The 21,735-nt window shown below is 50.8% G+C and overlaps 2 protein-coding genes and 1 non-coding gene across 4 annotated transcripts in view; 2 read left to right on the top strand and 1 right to left on the bottom strand.

Moving 5' to 3' along the window:
• The first annotated feature begins 7,251 nt into the window (after nucleotides 1–7,251).
• LOC116285137 (small nucleolar RNA U13) lies at nucleotides 7,252–7,355 on the top strand. The gene has a single exon (XR_004194819.1). It is a non-coding gene; the product is annotated as a small nucleolar RNA U13 (small nucleolar RNA).
• A 1,865-nt stretch (nucleotides 7,356–9,220) lies between these two features.
• On the bottom strand, nucleotides 9,221–14,810 carry RDH8 (retinol dehydrogenase 8). The gene is made up of 6 exons (XM_006206262.3): nucleotides 14,675–14,810; nucleotides 12,361–12,522; nucleotides 11,540–11,719; nucleotides 10,470–10,563; nucleotides 10,084–10,267; nucleotides 9,221–9,984 (listed from the first exon to the last, which is right to left on the bottom strand). Exons 1-6 carry the CDS (start codon nucleotides 14,775–14,777, stop codon nucleotides 9,769–9,771), a joined length of 939 nt encoding a protein of 312 aa, XP_006206324.1. The 5' UTR covers nucleotides 14,778–14,810; the 3' UTR covers nucleotides 9,221–9,768.
• A 1,619-nt stretch (nucleotides 14,811–16,429) lies between these two features.
• Nucleotides 16,430–21,735, top strand: part of COL5A3 (collagen type V alpha 3 chain) — a 35,512-nt gene continuing 30,206 nt past the window's right edge. Inside the window, exons 1-4 of one of the 2 annotated variants that reach the window (XM_072947649.1) lie at nucleotides 16,430–16,672; nucleotides 20,515–20,673; nucleotides 20,758–20,947; nucleotides 21,023–21,179. In XM_072947649.1, the coding sequence (XP_072803750.1) occupies nucleotides 16,585–16,672; nucleotides 20,515–20,673; nucleotides 20,758–20,947; nucleotides 21,023–21,179 (594 nt within the window). In that variant the 5' untranslated portion in view covers nucleotides 16,430–16,584. Of the gene's footprint in view, nucleotides 16,673–20,511; nucleotides 20,674–20,757; nucleotides 20,948–21,022; nucleotides 21,180–21,735 lie in introns of both variants that reach the window. The other variant, XM_072947648.1, reaches the window with a different exon arrangement.

Raw genomic sequence — 21,735 nt, 5'->3', positions numbered from 1 at the left:
CCGGTCTGTTTGCCTTGGCCTGTCCTGGCTGAGTTAATATCTAAACTGACACAGGGAGGAAATTCCCATAAACCCAATGTTCCTTCCTTCTCAGCCCAGCCTCTGTGGGCGGGGTGCTGGGGACCGTTGCATTGAGAAGTGTTGCAGCCCCACCCCTGCCTTGGGGGCCAAGGTGTTAAGAGGGTTGCCTTTTCCTTCAGCCATGAGGTCTCATCCCGATGTCCTCTCCTCCCCCAGCAGGGAGCCCGGGCCACGTGGCCCAGGGCCTGGACTCAGGACTTGTTTGGGATTGGCTGGTAGGGGCAGGAGGAAAGAGAATTGTCCTCACCTCTGCCCTTGGCAGGAGTTTCTGGGGTAGCGGCTCAAACGGGCTGGTGCCGGTGTGATGTTTTCATTTCCCAATCGCCGGCCTGATCAGTCATGTGGCATTTAGCCGTCTGGCCCCAGGACTCACTCTGATGGAAGCTTCTGGGAAATGCATGGGGCAAATCCTCTTGCTGGGCTTTAGATCCTTCTGCATCCAGCCTGTGCCACGTGGATTTTCTCCTTTCTCACAGGAGGCTGTTATGCTCGGTAAATTGTGACAATTGTCCATTGTTCCTAAATCATGCCAATCTCCCTGGGCTCCTTTTCCAGAAGGCAAATTATATATATTAAACTTGGGAGAAAAATACATCATGCTTGAAGCATTCCTGGAAGAAGGCTCTCTCTGTTCTGAGATCATTCTCACTGGCTGTTTCAAATGCCCAGTAAAGAGGTTGAAACCAATGTGTGGTGCCTGCCCCTTAGAAGCAGGTGGGGTTGCAGACAAGTTTTCTTCCTTCTTCAGTGAAGTCAATGTTGCCAGCTTGGGGAGTCTTTCCTATTAGAGGGCCCCGGATCTCACAAAACAATGATAATATACGTTTATACAACAAAGATTCATAAAGTATTTACTAGAAGCTTGGCCCCAATTAGCATGCTGGGGGACGCAGCAGTGACCACAAGAGACAAAGTCCCTGCTTGCGTGGAGTGGACATTTTCCAAGAACTTTCTTACTAAGGCCTAAGGTGCACTTCCTCCTTAAACCTCACCGCCTCCCATGAATTGGGTTCCATGTGCACCCACTTTCCAGACTTTACCTTTGTAGCGAGCAGGGGAACAGAGAGTGTCAGACACCAACGGGGTAGTCATTTATTCCTGGGGCATTCATTGTGTGTCTACTATGTACCAGGCACTGTTCTATATGCTCTGTATACACTCACAGAAGTCTCCAACCTATGCTCAAGTAAGAATTATCACCATTGTACAGACGAGAAAACTGAAGCCCTGAGTGGGTGGGCAACTAGCCCCGTGTCAGACAGATGAGCCAGGAGGATGGGTCATGCTCTTAAGTCTATGGAAACAATCTCCTATGAAGCAAAGAATCCACAGAATCGAATGAAGACCTGGACCAGGGAAGCAGGTGAGACCTAATTTAGAAGATTCTGAAACATTGGTATCCACTTGGGGTGGCATATTCCACTGCCATCCCAGGCTCTCAGGGAATCTCCATTAGTTCTATTCAGCAATCCCTTCACATCTTCATCCCCATACCAGGTGTCCATGTCCACCCCCTGCATCTTGTGGGCTCCCAGGGGACCAGGACAGGGGGTTATGCAAAGGTGAGGAGCTTCAGGGACTTTATTCTCAGTCCCTCCCACCTTTCTCTCCAGTGTGGGCTCCCTCCCTCAGTGCCAGTGTTTCTGTCTCCCCAGTGAGAATTTTTGCCAAGTAGGTCCATCGGAGCCTCTCTGAAGCACATTTAGGCCTGTGGCAGTCCCTTGAGTTTCTACTTTGACTTGGGGGTGGGTCCGGGAAGGGAAAAACTGCCCATGGGTACCAACAAGCATCAGAGGAGGCGGAGAAACACTTTGAAAATACTTTGTCCTTAGGGATATCACCTTGCCACCCTGTGAACTGATGGAGACAAAAATGGGTGCTGAGTGAATGAGTCATAGCAGGAGCTCACATCTCATGCACCTGACCCCTCCACACTACCCTCGATCTAGGCTCCTCTAAAGAAGACCGATAAGCATTTGCCTAATAATTAATAATAAAATAAATAAAATTTGAGCACCTACTGTGTGCCTGGCCTCGTTGTAGGTGCTGGGGACACAGCAGTGAGTTGGATGGAAACCTCCACCCTTGTGAAGTGAATGTTTACTGTAGCCACGTTCACCTGGACCATCTCTTTTCATCCTCTCAACAATCTATCTAATGGGACCATCGACCCATTTTGCAGGTGAAAAAAAATACGAAGTGAAGTGTCCTGCCGAAAATTGTACAGCTGGGAAACTCTACAATTTTGCACAGAGAGGTTAAGTGATTTGCCCAGAGTCACACAGCAGGCTAAGTGATGGAACTAAGGTCCTGAATACAAGTGTTAGAGGGAGCCCACGGAGTGGAGGAGGTCCGAAGAGTAGCTATGGGCTCCACCCAGGTCTGCAGCAGCTGTTAGTGGTCTAATTCAACCTCTCGATCTTGGCCACCAGAGGGCGCCAGCGAACCTCCAGCCAGACGCGGAGTAGCGCTCGGCCTCCTCCCGCAGGAATGCCGCTGGCGGAGGGAGGGGACGTTGGCCGCACGCCCAGAGCAGCTGCCGCTGCCGTTCAGATTCCCTCCCCCTCGCCCCCCCGCTCCCCCCCCGTTCCCCCCACCCCGCCCCGCCGCCTTCCCCTCCCTGGGATCCCGGGTTTGCAGCGAGGGGGCCACGGCGGGAGGGGCGTCTTTGCAGGGTATTTGTGGCCTCTGTTTTCGCACCCTCCTCCTGGGCTTCCAGCCCGAGGCTTCCCGGGAAAGGCCGGGCAGGACTCAGGAGGCAAGGATTTAACTCCCACAACAACGTAACAACATACGGCTGTCATTTATGACACATTTACAAAGTTCCTGCACTTGGTAGGACTTACTTTCCACCAGCCCCTCCATTCTACAGATGAGGAAACTGAGGCTCAGAGAGGTACGGCTGATTGCTCAGGTAGGAAGGGTCAGGAGTTTCTTGGCGTGGATATTATGGCCAGGATGTGCCCAGTTTTGTCACTTCCTGTCCCAGCCTGGGCTTCTTGGGTCATTCCTTGGTTCCCGAGGGCTTGTAAATCAGCCCACTTGTTTTCCCGAGGGCTTCAAGAACTGGCTTTGCTTCCCGATCCCTAAGGGCATCGCATGCCTCCTCTGCTGGTGGAAGGAGGTCTCTGACAGCAGAGAAAGTTTTCAAGAGAAGCTTATTGCTAAGGCAGGAGAAAGAATAATCCAGCAATCCCATTTCGGGTTGATCACTGGGTCTGAAAGCACAATGGAATTTCAAAGGCGAGCACCCCTACAGAACTCACAGACTGGTCAGGGAGAACTATCCATAAATAAGCAGCTGAGAGGGCCCAGAGAGACTTCTTTACCCATCTAACCTGAAGGAGTCAAGGAAGGCTTCCTGGAGGAAGTGGTATTGAGGCTGAGATCAGAAAGTCTAAGTAAAGTCAGAGTAATCAGGTGAAAATTTAGGAATAGGAGTGAGAAGATGGTTTTGTTTCAGGCCAACAGCATGTGCAAAGACCTGGAAGGGAGATGGAGTATGGTGGTTTGGGCAACAGAAAAAGAGCTTTAAATCTTTCTCATTGGGCCAAGGAGAGTCTCACTTTGATGTATTAATTTACCCATTCATATATTAGATATTTGGGGATCTACCATGTGCCACATGTAGGTGCTGAGGATGCAGCGGAACACACAGACAATAATCTCCTCCCCATGGAGTTGCCATTCTAGTGGGTGGAGATGGGCAAGAAACATATATGTCAGGAGATGAGAAATAAAGCAGGTTCAGGGGCTAGAGTGACAGACAGGGTGCTGTCTTGTGGTGATCGGGGAGGGACCTCTCTGAGAAGGTGACATTTGAACACCTAAATGAGTTGAAGGAGGGATAACTGGGAAAAGTGTTCTAGGCCGAGGGAACAGCAAGTGCAAAGGCCCTGAGGTGGAAGTGTATGTGGAGTTATAACTGAGCAGGACCCTATGGGATCTTCCTGGGACAGACAACCCCTCTCCACGTCCTCTGCCTGGCTCTTGTCTGTAGAAAAACTTTAGCCAAAGAATAAATTTAATCAGAGAGACAAGAAAATGCAGAAACAAAGGAAAACAGTCAAATAAGACAAATGGTAATAGGTTAGCCAGTGAACAAAGTCGAGGACCTTTAGTTCCTCCCCAAGGGCTCTAGATAATATTCTGAGCCATAGCCTTTGAGCTGTTTTGCAGATACTGAAACCCCACCAGGTGGAAGAAGTTAACTACATGATGACCAGACTGTAGCCATGACATAAGCTGCTCCATCTTACATAATTCCAAGAACTGGCCTCAAGGAAATGGGAACAAACCAACCCTGGAACTGAAAAGTAACTATACTTAGAACAATCAAGCTGATGCTGACTAGACACATGACCAATTTCAAGATAATCGTCGGAGCTGACTGTGCTGTTCTGCATATAGTCTCCTGCCCCCTGCCTGTGCAGCCCTGAAACTCCTTAAAAGCTCTTGCCCTTTGATAGGCTGAGGGGAGTTTGCTCTTTGGGACATGAGTTCACCTTCTCCCCAGAATTGCCAGCTTCCTCAATAAAGCTATCTTTCCTTTTAATCGACATTTGTCTCTCAGTACTGGATTCTAAAACAACAAGCCCTGAACCTGAGTTTGATATCAGAGTGTTTAAGAAACAGTAAGGAGGTCCGTGTTCCTTGGAGTGGACCAAGGAACTCCAAACACCAATGAATGAGTGATGGGGAGAGAGTAGGAGATGATTTGAGATGAATATTCAGAGATCAGATCATGTAGGCCCCCTCATCATTGTGGATTTGAATCTAAGTTAGAGAGGAAACCATTGGAGAGTTTTCAAAAGGGAAGTAACATTTTCTTTCAGTTTTAAAAGAATTAGTCTGGCGATATCCTTTGTTACTATGGTTCAGAATCCAAAAGTAACAATAGCAACAAAGATTTCTAATTCTACAACATAAAATTAAGGCCAAATACCACCACAGAAAAGTTAAAACAAAACTGGGAAATAGTATTTTCACTTCATAGTATAGACCCCTTCATGTCCATAATATGTAAAGAGTTTCTAAGAATTAATAATTAAAATATAAACAATCCCATAGGGAGAAAATTGAGCAAAAGTTGTGTTCAGAATATCCACAAAGGATGAAACACAAATATTCTTTAACATATGAAAAGACACGGGGACTCACTAGTAATAAGAGCAATGCAAGTTAAAATAAGAGAAATGTAAGATACTAATTTTTACCCATTGGATTGGCAAAACTTTAGAAGACTGATAATGCCCAGCAGGGTGAGGATGTGGGGAAGTGAGTATGTTAACAGGTAGACATCAATCCTCCCAGAGATGAATTTGATGATGTTCATAAAAACTTACAAATGCATAGTTTCTTTGGCCAAGAAATCCCAGGACAGATACACTTGCACATATGTGAATTGTATGCATGTGAGGTTATTCATTGCAGCCATTTCTGTAATAGCAAAGGATTGGAGAGAGCCACAAAGATTCATCACAACAGGACCAGTCACATTAATTATCGTCCATCTGCACAATGAAACAGGTTGCAGCTGAAGAAAGGAATGAGGAAGTCTGCTCAGGCTGATACGGAAGAAACTACCAAGACGTATTATTCACATTCACACTGTTGTGCAGCAAGCACCATCATCCACCTCCAGGACTTTCTCATCTTCCCAAACTCAAACTGTCCCCATGAAACACTACCTCCCATTCTCCCCTCCCCCAGCCCTGTGAACTACTGTTTTACTTTCCATCAGTAAATTTAAATATTCTAGGTACCTCATATAAATGGTGTCATACAACAGATCTGTCCTTTTGGGGGATACAATTAGGCTTATTTATTTACAAATTCTTTATGGAGGTCCTGGGGATTGAACCCAGGACTTCATGCATGCTCGGCACGCACTCTGCCACTGAGCTGTACCCTCCTCGCTTAGGTCTGTTCTGTGTTTGGCTTATACCCCTTGACATAATGTCTTCAAGGTTAATCCATGCTGTAGCACATATCAGAATTTCCTTCCTTTTTAAGGAAGGAAACATTTAATAATGTTCCTTTGTATGTACATACCACAATTTGTTCATCCATTCATCTGCTTTTCCCTTTGGATAATCAGAAATAAAACCTGGATAGATAACTCAAGCAAGTTAGAACAGGCAGGAGTGGAGGGTCAGGAAGTGGGCAGTTGAGGAAAAAGGAAGATAAGAGAATTGTTTAAAAAATATTCCTTAATATATTTATTTTGATTTTTAAAAGCACCATGAGTATTTTACTTATTCAGAAGATATTTTTTAGGGATCCTCTAGGCTGTTGTGGGAAGGATGCACGGGGGCAAACGCAGACGGGGGCAGGGGGGAGGAGGCAGGTGCAATATCTCAGGTGAGAAATGATGGTGGTTGGACTAGGGACCAAGAAGGTGTTTCAGAGTCATTGGTTCTGGGGGGAGGCTCTAGCTGAGTGGTAGAGCATGCACCTAGCAGGCACAAGGTCCTGGGTTCAACCCCCAGTACCTCCATCAAAATAAATAACTACCTAATTACCTTCCACAAAACAAAACAAAAACAAACAGAGCTGTTGGTTCTGAATATATTTTGTGGGTCAGGTGAACATGATCTCCTTATAGGTTAGCTGTGAGGTGTCAAAGACAGGAAGCAGAGATGTCGCCAAGATTTTTGGTCTAAGCAGCTAGAAGAATGGACTTGTTTTTACTAAGATGGGAAGATGGGGTTGGGGTGGGGGTGAGCGTAGAAATCGAGAGCCACGAGCTAGTGTGTCATTAACACCATTACGCGTTGGCCAACCTCTGTCGGGCAGCAGTAACGCCCAGCTAGAACTTCATAACGGCTTGCCTCCCCCCATTGCATTTTGTTTTTACAGTTGCCATCTGGATTGATGACGATTCTTCCTTACATGCAACAGAAACTGACTCAGAGATGATTTAAGCTGCAAAGGGATTTCTCAGGTGGATACTGGGGGCTCCTGGAGTCAGCTGCCTTGGAAGATGGGAAGGGACAAAGCAGGGGTGCAAGGCATCAGCTAAGACCACAGCTGAAATCACCCCTCCTGAAAACCAGCAGGCGGCTCTGGAATTTGCTGCCAACGCTGGCAATGCAGCGCTTCTGTCCCTCCTGCCACCTCTTCTTCCTGTCCATCCTCTGGGCGGCCAGCTCTCAGTTCTAAAGTCTGATCCTTTTGTAGTTCATGAGTGTGATGATTGGGTGTTCGCATGCCTGTGTGACATGTGCCTCCCTTGAACCTTGTTACGACATCGGCACATTACCCGTCTGACATGAAAAGAAAGAAAAAACTCTGTGCATCTGCAGAGTGGAGTCAGGGTCACATGCTCACCCTTTAGCTGCAAGGGAAGCCGGGAGAGAAGGTCTGGTGTTCTCCTACACCAAGAATCTATGCGGACAGGGTTTGGAACACTGTACACCCCACCTGCAGACAAATAGCAAGTTCATCTTCACTTATGGTGAATATGGTGCTTTTCCTTCTTGGTGAGGAGATAAATGCGTCTTTTAAAATAACTTATTTAGAGGAATTTTTTTTTAAAGCAAGAGAATATTAGACCTAAAATTCAGGACAGGGGAGAACTTTGGGGTGAGGCAGGCAGCAAATATCCATAATGTTCTGAGGGTAGAGTGTGATGGGGTGGGGGTAGGGTGTGTGCTCACTTTGCACAGCTTTGTCATCAGTCAGAGTCCAAGATTGAAAGAGACAGCACGCTTGTAGCAGGTAGCGTGGGAGTGAGAGGATGTGTAAACCAACTTATTCCAACATCGCTTCCAAAATCCAATATAGGAGAAGGAAGGGAGGAGTTGATTTGAAAAAAAGTATGAAGTAGCCCCCATTGTCTCTGCACTGACTCAGAGACACCTCTTCTTAGGGTCCCGGACTCTTTTTCTAGACACCTAGAAAAGGGAAACTTTTCCTAGAAGACATCACTAGAGACCTCCAAAGACCAGCAAGACTGAGTCTGACAGCCCCACACTTGATTCTTCTGCTCCTGACAATGGGGGATGTTCTGAGGGTCTCCATCTCATAAGGCTGCAAAGCAAATATTAATTAAAAAAAAAAAAGCCTTCACCCAGAGCTTGGCAATCCAAGATGGTTGCTGAATATGAAACACAACAAAAACCCCAAGTCCAGAGGCCTTTTCTCATCATTTTGGCACTGTCATTGCTAGCCCTGAGATACAGAAGTTGACACCAGGGGACTCCCCTACCCAGCGCCACCCAGTGAACCAGAGGCAGAGCCAGCATTTATACCCAGAGTCCATTTGCTTCCGAATTCTCCAGAAAAGGGCCAAGAAACTTGGGGACACTCTCAGGGGTTCAGATGGGATTTGTATTGGTTTAAACATATTAAAATAGTGGTAAAATATACATAACACTAAATTTCCCACCTTTACCACTTTCAAGTGTACAATTCATTAGTGATATGTACACTCACACTGTGTAAATGTCACAACCATTCATCTCCGAGAAGTCTTGATCTTGCAAAATTGAAACTCTATCCCCGTTAAACACTTACCCCCTCATTCCTCCCTCTCCCAGCCCACTTCCTGTCTCTATGAATTTGATTCCCCTGGGGATCTCATATAAGTGGAATTATACAGTATTTGTCCTTTTATGTCTGGTGTATTTCACTCAGCAGAATGTCCTCAAGGTTCATCATTTGTAGCCTGTGTCAGAATTTCCTTCCTTTTTAAGGCTGAGTAAGTATTCCATTGTATTGATGGACCACATTTTGTTTGTGCAGTCATCTGCTGATGGACATTTGGGTTGCTCCCACCTTTTGCCTATTGTGGACGATTGCTGCTATGAACATGGGCATACAAATATCTCTTTAAGACCTTGTTTACAATACTTTTGGGTAATACACAGGAATGGAATTGCTGTGTCATATGATGGTTCCATTTCATTGTATGAGGAACTTCCATACTGTTTTCCATAGTGGCTGCACCATTTTGCATTCTCACCAAAAGTGCAATTTTTCTACATTCTTGTGAACACTTGTTATTTTCTGTTTGTTTGTTTGTTTGTTTGATGTAGCTATCCTAATAGATGTGAGATAGACCCTACTGCTTTTAAATTTTTTATTTAGAATTAAAAAATTGAGATTTATTAAATAGAGTAATTTGTTAGTGGTCACAAATAATATATTTTGCGAATAATATATATACATTGCTGGTGTGTGCACAAACACATTTTGCTGATGGAGTACGTGACCAGAAAAGTCTGAAGACCCCTTAGTCAAGCCAGCTCTGGGTGTGTGTGAAGGGGGTGGGTGGGGATGTTTGGATTATCCTTGTATCCCCAGACCCAAGATAATGAAGTCCAGAGGTTGACTGAGGCAGTCTGGCTCATCCTTCAAGGTCCAGCGACAATGCCGCCTCCTCCAGGAAGCCTCCCTAGCCTTCTCAGACACAACTCCAGCTCTCTGCTCCAGGTTCCTGAGCCCAGGAGCTCAGCGTCCCAGTGTCCCCTCTCTCTGCTCCAGCCCTGACCGCAGAGGGGGTCTGTGCCTAGAGACTGAGGGCTCTCTGAGATCTCACCAACACCCAGGCACAGCATGGGTCAGGCAGAATTTGCTGAATGAATGAATGAATGAATGAGAGTCTGTATGGCCTGAGATGGGTGTGGACTGAAGAGGCAGGCCTGACTGTTCAGGAGTGGGGAGGGTTGGGTGAGGCTCAGCTCACCGGGGCCACACTGGGGTGCGGAAGCAGCTGCAGGCCAGACATCGAAGGCCAAGGTTGAGGAGGCGTGGCCAGCGGAAGAGCAGACGATGCGAGGTTCGCACATACAGGCTGCCCGAGGGGTCCATGGCTTTGAGTGCAGTCAGTGGAGTGTAGCGCGCGTTGGTCTGTCGGCGCAAGGGTGGTCTGGCCGAGCCGATGACCTTGACAATAACCTGTGGTGTGGAGCCCTGAGTTCTGGGACCCAGGGAGAGGGGGGTTCTGTAGGGAGGGTCCCCCTCACATACCTGAGCCCTGTCTAGCCCCCCACTCACCTTGGCCACATCCTCTGGGCTCTGTCCCACAGAGCTAAAAAGCTCCCTGGAGGCTGGGAGGTACAAATTCCGAAAGTAATGCAGGGTGTCGGGGTCAGTGCCAGGAAACTCGGCTGTGGAAACCTGCTCCAGGAGCTTCCCCTCAAATTCGGTGGCCACTGGGCCCGGCTCCACCAGGGAGATGCTGGGAACAGGGGTAGAGAGAGGGTCTGGTGTCCCAACACACTCGCTGCCGCATTTTGCTCTCTGTCCCTCTTCCTCCTCACTCCCCCATTTCTCCCACCATTATTTCATGCCTTCCTGCCCCCCATCTCCCCAACTCCCATTTCCTTGTCTGCCCCATCACTGCCTCCATGCCCCTCTCACTGTCCAAGTGCCCGCCTCACAAGATGTTGAACTGGAGCAGCTGGACAGCCAGACTCTCGAAGAAGCCCTCCATGGCGAACTTGGAGGCTGCATAGACGTCGTTGAACACAACACCTGAGAGGGTTGCAGGAAGGCAGGCCCGTTGAGGGTCTGGGTGATGGGCTTTGTGGGTCCAGAGGGATGGGGTCTTGGGAGACAGAGCAGAGATGATTTGGGGATCAGAGGTTATCTGGGGCCAATGTGGTGGCTGCATGGTATTGTGTGATGGGAGCATGTGGGGTCAGAATGAGGTCCTATGGTGCCAGACCCCACCTCTCCTAACCTTGCTCCATCTACCCTCAGCCCAGGAAACTCTCCTATTTCTGTCCATCCTCTAAACGCTTGGGCCACTTGGGCATGGGATCCCCAGGGTCCCTGAGGGCAAGCCCTACTTATTAGGGCCTCTATCGGTTCATACTGAGCAGTGAATATGGCCCCTTGCCCAATGAGGTCAGGAGTTGCAGCAGAAAGAGGAGCCAAAGGGATGGGACTGAGTAAGTGCAGCTTTTCCATGGCAGGGCAACAAGTGGATTCTTTAGAAGACAGCTGGGGAGAAGGGCAGATCCAAGGAAATTTCCAAGGAAAGAAAGGGAATCTAGGGGGGGGTCAAGGAGGAAGGACCCAGGAGCATGCATGGCAAGTAGGTGGCCTTCATTGTAAGCCCATAACAGGCATCACTAATCAATCACTTCTCTCTGTTCTGCAGAAAATCAGTCCCCAATCTAAACATCTCTGGGACCTGCTGGGAAGTGTTTGGCAAGAAGGAATCTCAGAAGTTGTGTTGATGGCCCCTTTGAGTTTTGTGGGGTGGTTGGAAGAGAGTTTTGGAGGTGTCCAGAAGTGGAGTTGATACTGGATGTAGATGGCTATTGGTGCCTACTCCTGCACCATGGTAAGCATGGTTAATCGATTCCAGAACTTTTTTCTTCTGAGCTTCAGAATCCTCAATGCAGGCTTATCTGGGGAATATGTGTAAAACCTACTTGCCATCCTTCTAGCCTGGGAAGGGTCAGATACTGGGGGGATTTCCAGGGATGCATACATGGCTCACCTTGCAGCCCCATGACACTGCTGACCACCACGATGTGGCCCTGTCGCCTTCTTTTCATGCCAGGAAGCACAGCTTTGACCAGACGGACAGCCCCAAAAAAGTTGGTATCAAAGACGTTCTGCATGGCAGCTAGGCTGAGCCCCTCCAAGGGCCCCACCAGGCCCACTCCAGCATTATTCACTAAAGGGGTGGTGGTGAAGGTTATTTTGAAGTCCCCCAACCTTTCTAGTGTCACTCCCCCACAGATGCTCCCTAAATCATCTCACCCCTCTCCCACTCCAAGTCCAGGGCTAGTCCAAGGTATCTTGGGTGGACAAATGTGGAGCCTTGATGAGATTTAAATATAGTTTATCATTTGTTATAGGGGACTCTGAGCCCTGGGTGGAGGGGAGGGTTGCTGGGAACAGCCTCCCCTTGAATGCATGAGCAACTCAGCTTAGAACCCAAAATACATCAAACAGCCACACCCACCCTCCACAGAAGGCTGTTTAGGGACCATGAGTTGCTTCTTCATCATGTTCTTTTCCTCCAGTGACTCATCAAATTAATTTTCCCAACCACATATGATTTTCTACACATGTGAGAATTTCTACTGAATAAAATCCTGCTACCCCCAGGTGTCAGTTTATTTCTTGTATCCCTAGTAAACTGAATGGTAGTCTGGGCTCTTAGCCAACTGGTCTACCGCTTCTGTTCAGGGTCAGAGGTTGCTGGTGAAGCAAGAGGGCTGGTGTCCTGACACTGGAGAGGCTTTGCCATGATGAGGATCTGTGCTCAGGCCAGGGAGGGGGTGAGTGACCCCAGGGGATGCCCAGACTCACCCAGCACGTCCACTTCCCCTCCCTGGATGCAGCTGAGACACTGGGCCACTGACTCATCGCTGCACACGTCCAACTGGGCCACGGTGAGGGTCTGACCCAGAGCCTCGCCAGCAGCTGCCTCCAGTGCCCCCTTCTTTCCCAGGTCCCTCATGGTGGCCACCACTGGGGACAGAGTTTTATATCATCAACATAGGTTCCATTTATTGTACCCCTACTTTGTGCCAGATACTATGCTAAGCACTTTAATAAGCGCTAACTCTAATCCTCACAAGTATCCTGAAATAAATCATTGACTTATTTCCCAAAGATGGCCACAACAGTTTTTACTGCACATGCTCTTCTAGAACCTAGCCATTCACTCATCAAGACATGAAGTCGGATTTCCCTCTTCCTGTATCTTGTAACTAGCTGGGAATCAGTGGACTATGGTAAAGGTAGCTCTGTGTGGCTTCTGTGATCAGGATGGAAAAGATGCACAGTTTCTGCTTTGCTTGCAGGAATGCTCGCTCCTGAAACCTTCCTCATCCTATAGCAGCCCAGCTGTCCCGAGTCCACAACGCTGGGAGGAAGCCCAAGCTAGCCCGGCTAGACCGACCACAAGGAGAAGCCCTGAGATTACTGGAAGGGAGAGAGATGCCCGCCTAGCTCTGACATGTTCCAGCCTCCTCTCTTCTAGTTGTACCCTTTGACCCTGAGTCCAAACTGCCCAGCTGAGCCTTTCCAAATTCAAGACCTTTGTAAACCATGGGAGATACATGATTGCAGTTTTTTGTTTGTTTTGGGGGGAGGAGGTAATTACGTTTATTTATTTATTTATTATTGGAGATAATGGAGGTACTTGAACCCAGGACCTCATGCATGCTAAGCATGAACTCTGCCACTGAGCCATACCCTCCCTCTACGACTGCAGTTGTTCTGTGCCATAAATTTTGGGGTAATTTGCTATTTAGCAATAGTGACCAGAACACATAAGTGAAGTTACTATCCCCTTCAACACAGTGAGGCTCAACAATGTGAAGTTTCTTGCCTGTTCGACCCCAGCAAGTGTTAGAATTGAGATGTGAACCTGGGTTTGTCAGATTGCTGAGCTAATGCATCCTTACACATACATGTACCCACAGTCACACACACATTCGCATATTGTCTGTGAGTGAATCAGTGTGTGTGATCCCAGGTGCTGCACACAAGAATGGGACCACAGGCATCTGCATACAGTGACAACATGGGCCCAGGGACTGGGCTGCCTGAGTTCAAATCCACACTCTGCCACGTTCCAGCTGGGACACCTTGGGCAAGGACTTTTGGCAGGCAGTGCCTCAGTTTCCTCATTTCTAAGATGGGGTAAATGATAGTGGCCACTTTATAGGGGTGATATGGGGATTAAATGACTTAGCAGATGTAAAACACTTAGATGGTAGCCTGGCATATTGCAAACACTCATTAAACATCATCCTTCAGCAGTGTTATACACTCATCTGCCTCCTCACAGGGACATACACAGCAGAGTTACTTCCCTGAACACTGGCACTCAGACTGCCACACCCAAAGCTGCGCATGTCTCTAAGACAGAGGGCAGAGGGCTGGGAAAAGCAGCTCTGCCAACTGGGGCAATGTCCTCACCCCTGCGTCCTCCTCTTAAGTAAAAGCCCTTTGCCCACTTGGACTCCAGTGTGCTCTGGGTCAGAATTCCCATGCGGGGGTTGCAGATTGGGGCAATTAACTCCAGAGTTCCAGGAGGCCAAATCCCTAGGTCTGGAGGCCTCCCCTTAAGCCATCAAGGTCAGGGACACTTAAGAAGCTTATCTTGGAGTGGTAATCTGGGTAGAGGTGGAGGAGAGGAGTCTTAGGAAATGCCTAAGTGGCATCTCAGAGAAGCCCTCCCTGGCCAGTCGTTCTAAAAATATCACCCTCCCACACTCCATACCACATTCCCCCTTGCTTTATTTTGTTTCTGAGCACTTGTTAGCACTTGTCATATCATACGATTAAAAGTATGTTTATTGTCTGTCTTTCCTCCCCTCCCCCACAGCACCACAATCCAGAGCAGGATTTTGTCTATATTGTTCGCAACTATGTTTCCAGCACCTGGAACAGTGCCTGGCACCCAGTAGGTGCATAAGAAGTATTCTTCAGATGAGGGGATTATTCATGAGCAGAAGTGGGAACGGGGCTTCCATGTGTCCTGGGTTCTCTCCAAGCCTACAAATGCAGCTGAAGGCATGGACTAGTGGAAATAGTGCCAGGAAAGCTGAAGGTCCTGGGAAGCCATGCCCACCTCTGTCCTTCCCGGCTCCGCCCACTCTGGGCCCCTTACCGTGGTAGCGCTGCTTGGGGTCATGAGCCAGCTGCACCGCGAGCTCAAGGCCAATGCCGGATGAGCATCCTGAGATGAGTACAGTCCGGGGTGCGTCGGCCATGTTGATCCCTCCCTGGATGCGTGGCCTCTGCTGGCCAGCACCTGACACCCATCATCCGCCCATCTGCCCCCTCCCTAAGTGCCCTCCCCCTGATCCCCTGCAGGGTGAAGGGGCCCTGGGAAGCTGACCCTGGGCAGACAGCTGGGGGGAATCCCTTAACCTCAATATAGTCCCTTCTTTTTATCTGTCAAAAATGTCCTCTCCTCACTGTTACACTCACAACTGGGGGCTTCTGTTATCATTATATATAATTCAAGGCTGGGGGTAGTTTCAGGGAGCTCGGGGAACAAGCAGGGATGTTCTCTTGCTGTCTCTACTCTGGGTAAAGAATCTCTCATTGGAGAGATGTGACAGAGACTGTGGTCCCTTCTGGAGGATTCTTTCAAAGAGAGAATGAGCATAGAAATGTCAGGAGATAAGGTTAGACTGTAGGAAGAACTTCCCAGCAAAGCGGGGCAGGGCAGGAACTTTAAGAGTCTTTTAGCTGGAGAAGTCTAAGCCTCCGATACCCCTGGGGAGGGAGAAGGAGCAGCTTGGGGCGATTCCCTCTCCTCCCCCAACCCCGGGGTCCCCATCTCCCCCTCAGGTCAGATAGGGTCCTACCCCTCCTCCCCAGAGACACAGAGACTCTTTGTCTGAGGAGCCAGAGGCGGAGAAGGAGGCACTGTTGGCTTCTCCCTCTTCCTCATGGGGAGGGGGGGCAGTTCAGGGCCCAGGATACGCCTCTCGGGCTCCTCCCTGCAGAAGTTCCCTCAGATCCTGCATGTCTGCGCTTGTTCAGTTGCACAGACAGCTCCACCTGACCTGACCTCCCGGGGCCTCCTCACACTCCAGGGGGTTCCGCCTCACCCCGGGAACGGCAGGGATCCACCCCTCCCTGCGGCAGCGCCCTACTTTGGGGCAGGGCCAGGCTGCCTGACTTAATGGGGGCTTGTGTGAGAATCTGGGATGAAGGCTAGGGTGTCCATCTGATGCCTGAGTCAGGGAAAGAAGGGCTTAGGATGGAGGTGGGAGCCTTCATTTGAAGATCAAGAGTTTGGGGGAAATTGAGAACTGTGTTTTGGAATCTGTGATGAGGGTTTGGAGGTGGGGTTAGGACATTCAATTCTGTCATATGGATGGAGAGATGAGGTTCTAGGGTAAGGCTGGGAGCACCGTTTTGGAATCTGAGGAGAGGTTTGAGATGAGATGAGGATCCCTTATTTAGAGACCTGCAGGGAAGTTATGGGGCGAGGCTGGTACCTCTTATGGCGAGACCTGGCAGGTGGGTGAGAATTTGGCATCAGGATGGACCCTGCATGGGGGCCTGGCTGAGACAGGAAGAATTTGGTGTAAAGCTGTACCCCCTAATTCCATGAATTCCCTTAATTAATAGAGACTGAAGGTTTGAATGAAACTAAGATCTCCTTTGAGTGGAGCCTGTTAGGAGAAAAGTGTTTGGAGTAAGGCTGGGACTCCAAATTCTAAGGCTGGGTGGGGGTGACCCTCCCCCTCCACTGTGGGGTGGGGCTACAAGGGCCCAGCTTCCAGCCCAGGGCTCCACCCCTAGTCGGCCAATCAGCGCTCTGCACAAACTTTCCCAACTCCCCCCACCAGCTGTCAGCTAACCCCCCCGCCCCCTCCAGCGAGCTCCGAGCTCCGCCTGGCCGGGCCTGGAGCACAGGGCGAGGCCAGGGCGGGGTCTCGGGCAATCTCCTGCGGATCCCGAGTGGAGCCGACTGCCGCAAAAGTGCACCGAGCCCGTGGAGTCTCCGCGCCCCGCAGCCTCCCCGGCTGGTCCCCCGCCTTGAGTGTGGGCCCCGCTGGGATGCGGAGTCGCCGGGGCCTGGGCCAGCCGCGGGCCGGCCTCTATCTGCTCCTGTTCTCGCTGCAGCTTCTGTCCCTGACGCAGGCCGGTGAGACGGGAGGGAAGAATTAGCAAGTAGAGTGCAGGATCCAGCGAGATCCTAAAAGACTGCGTGGAGTCTGGAATGGGGGAAGAGCAAGGGGGGCGTGCACATTGCGCATGGCTATGGTGTGGCGCTGGGGCGCTAGTGTCCGATCTGCTGGGGCGACTTATGGGTGTGACAGCTGGCGGGGGCCAAGGAAACGTGTGACCCTGTTTTACTGATCAATGCTCAGGGATAAATGCAATTTATAGGTGTGTGTGTGTACCAATGTCCGTGTGGACATTAGGAGTGGAATTGTGTGTGTCCTGGTGTGGAAGTTAACGATGATTGTATGATTTTGGGTGTTGGGATGACCCCTGCGCAAGTACATGATTGAGTTGTGGGTAGGCAAGTGTGTGTCTGTGTGTGGGGGCTAATTTTGAGAATACCTGTGTGTATGTTATGCGTGTGATTGTATGTCTCTGGATGACCCTATGAGGGGTGTGGTTGTGATTTGAGAGGTATATAATTGCCCATGAGGATGATTCTGAGGGTGATGGTGACTGGGGACTAGTAGGGGAGGTGGTTAATCTGAGATTCAGAGCTCACTTTGCGTCTCCCCAAATGGCTTCACCCTATTCTCCATCTTCCTCCTCTGTCCCCAGTTGGCGCGAGCGCCCCCCTCCCCCAACTACTCCCAGCCCCTCCCCCACCCGTGCTCCCCTGAGCCGAGATCAGCACCATGGACAGGGCCTCGGGAGGGCCTTGGTGAGGGGCGAGGCGGGGCGGGGCGCGGGGCGGGGCGGGGCGGAGCTCCAGCGGGGTCGGGGGAGTGGAAGTTGCTCCCCCCAGCAGAGCAAGCATCGGGTGTTTTTCCCGAGGAATTTCTCAGGGGCCCCCCTAGGGGTCCCGGGGGCCGCCGGACGGGTGAGTCAGCGCTGACGCACGCCCAGCTGTGCGCATCTGGCTGGAAGCCGCGCCCTGCCCCGCAGGGTTCTGGGTCGGGGGCGTCCCGGCTTTCGGGAAGGTCGTGATCCCTCAAGTGGTGAGGGGGCGTCCCTGGGCTGGGATACCCCAGGTCAGGCCTTCCCGGTAATCCCTCCCTAAAGTGAACTCAGACCCCTCCAAAGCCCCCGCCCCACCCAACACACTCTCACTTTCTCTGCAGTCCAGAGAGGTGCCCGCTCGCGCGGATAATCCCAAATTGGCCTACACCCCGTTCCCACGCTCACACATCCACACAGTCGTGCAGCCTCAGGCATCCATTCAGAATATAAGGCCCCAGGGACACCAGGAATGTTAAACACCTGGTGCCTACGCCCTGGCAACCCTATCAGCCACACGCCACACGGTCACAGTTTTTGTCACCCTCCTACGCTTTCAAAGTCTCACACACGCTATCACTGGCATCCATACAACACAGTCAACATTCCCAACCAGTCACCCACTCACTGACTTGGCCACATTCTCACATAAATCCACACTCCTCCTTCTCAAGCCTGATCTATTACAATCACAGACTCCCCTGAGGGACCTGCAGACCTTTGAGCTCACTGCCAGGACCCCAGGACAAGTTAAAGAACTGCACCTAATCTCTCCATCATAGGCCAAATCCTTGCACACATCAACACACCACAAAGGACACACTCAGCGAGTCCCTGATCCATATAGAGTCACACACGTGCTTGCACAATCTCATGCACGTACAGAATAGCACGTATACACATTTGCACAGATACTCACACCTCAGCTCTCCTACACTTCTGAGGGAGTCCCAGACATGTCCCAATCTGGTCCCTGCCTGCCTCCCTCCACATCCTAGACCCCACCACATCTCTCTGTGGTCCTGATCAGCTCAGGGGAGAGTCTGTGGGGGAAGGGCAAATTGGGTACTTGACAGACCCCCACCCCTTGGCCCTGCAGGCAGGACTCAATGCCTCTTGTGTGTCTCCTTGTCACAAAGCCAGCCACGAAAAGAAAGGGCAGTTAGTTTCTGAAAGGTCATTACAGAAGGAACACAGATTGAAGCAGGAAACGTTTGGGTTAGATGCTGGGAAAGACTTTTTAAACGTGAATGAGCAGTTGGTTGAGGGGAGACCCCTTCCCACTGCAAAGAGGCTAGAGTCTGGGTGAAAGGAGAGCATGGGAGAGCCACACTGGGAAACAGGGATCTCAGATCTCCCTTGCATCCCAGCCTGGAGAGGGGGCAGCTGGGATGATCATTCCACCGGGGAGTGACCCTTGTGGTCAGCAGAGCCTGGGAGCCCAGATCTTAGCCCCAGGGGGCTGTAACCCAAATACCTCTTAATGACAGCCCAGCCACAGAACAGGCAATTAGAGATGGGGCTGGTGGAGACAGCAGGGTTGGGGGGGTGGGTGCAGATGGAGAGAGAGAGATGGAAAGAGTAATCCACACACAGAGATATTTACATAGAGGCACAGAGATAGAGGCACACAGAGAGAAACAGATGTGAGAACCAACGAAGCACCAAGAGGCAGAGGCAGAGACAGCTAGAGAGTGAGAGAGAGCTAGGAAATAAGAGAGAGAGAGGGAAACAGAGAAACTGATTCAGAGCTGGGCACAGAAAGTGGGACAGAGAGAAGGCAGGGAGGGGAAGAGAAGAAAAAAAGCCGAGGGGATTGGAGGCAAGAGAGAGCCGAGACTGGAACAGGGCTCTGTAGAGTCTGGAGAATGAGAGGTCTGACCCAGGAGGAGCTGAGATGGGGGGCCCTCATCCAAGCCCATATCTCCCCCAAGTCTGGCCCCCTACCCTGGCTCCCAATGGTGAGGTCAGTAGAGCCGCCCCCGGGGTGAGGTCATGGCAGATTTGGCAGAAACTGGCTCCTGCCAAGAGGCTGGGTCAGGGGGTCAGTGGGACAGTCTGCTAGGGGAGGGAGGGGAGATCAGGCAGGGGCTTTGGGCTCAAGGAAAGACCCCGCCTACCCTTGCCCAAACCATGTGGTTCCACTTAGCATTGGCCAGGCTGCATGGGGGTGGGGCTGGTAGGACAAGCTTGGGTTAGGATCTGATTGTCCCTTTCTTTGCTGGGATGAGAGGGATAGGGTCAAAGAGAGGACGTCAGGGGTTATCAGAGAGAAGTGGTCAGAGGAGATTGTCAGAGAGGGTGATAAAATGAGGAAGTCACAGGTCAGACTGAGGAGAATGGTATTGGCAGAGGGAGGAGGTCAGGGTCAGGCAGAGGAAGGTCAGATGAGGTGGCCAGAATAAGTCAGGGCAGATCAGAGAAAGAGTGGTCAGAAGGAGGAAGTCCAAAGTGACAGCAGTCAAAGGGACATGTTTATGAGTGATGGTCAAGGAGGAGGTCATGGGAGATGACGGTCAAAGAGGAAGTCAGAAGGAAGAAGTCAGGGGAGGTGGTGGTCACAGGGAGGAGGTCAGAGGGAGGAGAGCCAAGGGAAGAGGTGGAGGAAGAACAGGCACGAGGAGCCCCTCCTCTCTAAGTGGGTTTCCCCTGGCAAGGGGGCTTTAGGCCCAGGAGGCAGACCAGGGGAGCTGTTGCGGGGGAGTGTGCAGAGGGGGACAATCTGGCTCTGGGGCTCAGGCCAGGAAGCTTTGATTCATCCCAGAACTAGGTCAGCTTTTTTTTTTTTTCTCACCAAAAATCAAGGGGAAAAAAACCAAAGGGGAAAAAAAAAAACCCCAAAACAAAACAAAACAAAAAACAGGAGTCAACAGGCCGATGAGGCCGGAACAGCTGTGGAGTGGTGGGGGGGGTGAGTCCTAGGGGTCTCCTTTTCCAGGACCCACAAACCAAGTTGCGGGGGCTGAGTCCTTCAGACCCAAGTCACTCACACAGAGTCCTGGGCTTGTTCTAATTGCCCCGCACGCTGGCTTCTCCCCGCAGCAGACCTTGTGGATGTGCTGAAGTCTCTGGGCATGCGGGGGGGCCAGGCTGGGTTCCCTGAAGGGCCTGGCCTCTGCCCCCAGAGGACCTCGGGAGGTGACCGGGCATTCAGGGTGGGCAAGGCCACCACGATCGGTGTCCCCACGCGGGAGCTCTTTCAAGGTGAGTCAGGACGAGAGGGGTTATCCTGGGAGCATAGGTCACATTCAGACCATCTGAGCTACCCCTGTCCCTCTGCCCACCCAGATGGGCGCTTTCCTGAGAACTTCTCTGTGCTGATCACTCTGCGGGGCCAGCCAGCCAACCAGTCTGCCCTTCTATCCATCTACAATGAGGCCGGTGTCCGGCAGCTGGGCCTGGTGCTGGGGCCGGCTCTGGACCTCCTAGGTGACTCCTTCAGCCCCCTCCCCCAGCAGGTCAACCTCACGGATGGCAGGTGAATATAGGGAGGGTGGGGGATCCCAGGAGAAGTGGGGTGAGAAGCATCCCCACTGACACTGTCCCCTTGCAGGTGGCACCGTGTGGCTGTCAGTGTGGACGGTGGGATGGTGACCCTGGTGGTTGACTGTGAACCTCAGGCCCCCATATTGGGCCACAAACCTCGATTCATCAGCCCAGCTGGACTTACTGTGCTGGGGACCCAGGACCTCGGGGAGGAGACTTTCGAGGTAGCACTTCAGTGATAGGGGAAACTGAGGCAGATGGCAGGAGGGTTTTTCGCCCCCAGCCTGAACCTGGAGAAGAGTTTGGAGAAGGGAGCTATCTGGCTTCAAGCTTGCTCCAGGAAGCTGAGAGAAGGGAGTTCCAGGCATCACTGTGCCCCTTTGTAGTGTAGAACTGTGAGACTGAAAAGCCACAAGTTGATCATTTTTGATGGTGCATATTTGACTTGTGGTGGGAGGATAAAGTTGTGATGTGTGGCTGCACTGGTTGTTGCGATGGTGTGTGATTATGTGCCGGTGAGGCATGGCGTTGTGTCTCTGTGACAGATGTGTTTTTGATGTGGTGACTATTATGTGTGTCATAACAGTCCAGGGACCTCATCTGTCTTGTTCCCCTCCTCATCCCCGGTACCTTGAAGAGCACCTGGCATAAAGTAGGTGTCATCATGTGCCAGAGAGCGAAAAATGAATGTATCTCAGATGGAGCAGATGTTGTGGGCTGTGGTTTCTGGTTGTGGTTTGGTGTGACCCTGATAGAATCTTCTTCCTCTCAGTTTTCGGG

The sequence above is a fragment of the Vicugna pacos genome, chromosome 22, assembly GCF_048564905.1.
Source record: "Vicugna pacos chromosome 22, VicPac4, whole genome shotgun sequence".
NCBI classification, from domain to species: Eukaryota; Metazoa; Chordata; class Mammalia; order Artiodactyla; family Camelidae; genus Vicugna; species Vicugna pacos.
Note: the sequence above shows the minus strand (reverse complement) of the source record. Positions and strands in the feature narration are given on the sequence as shown.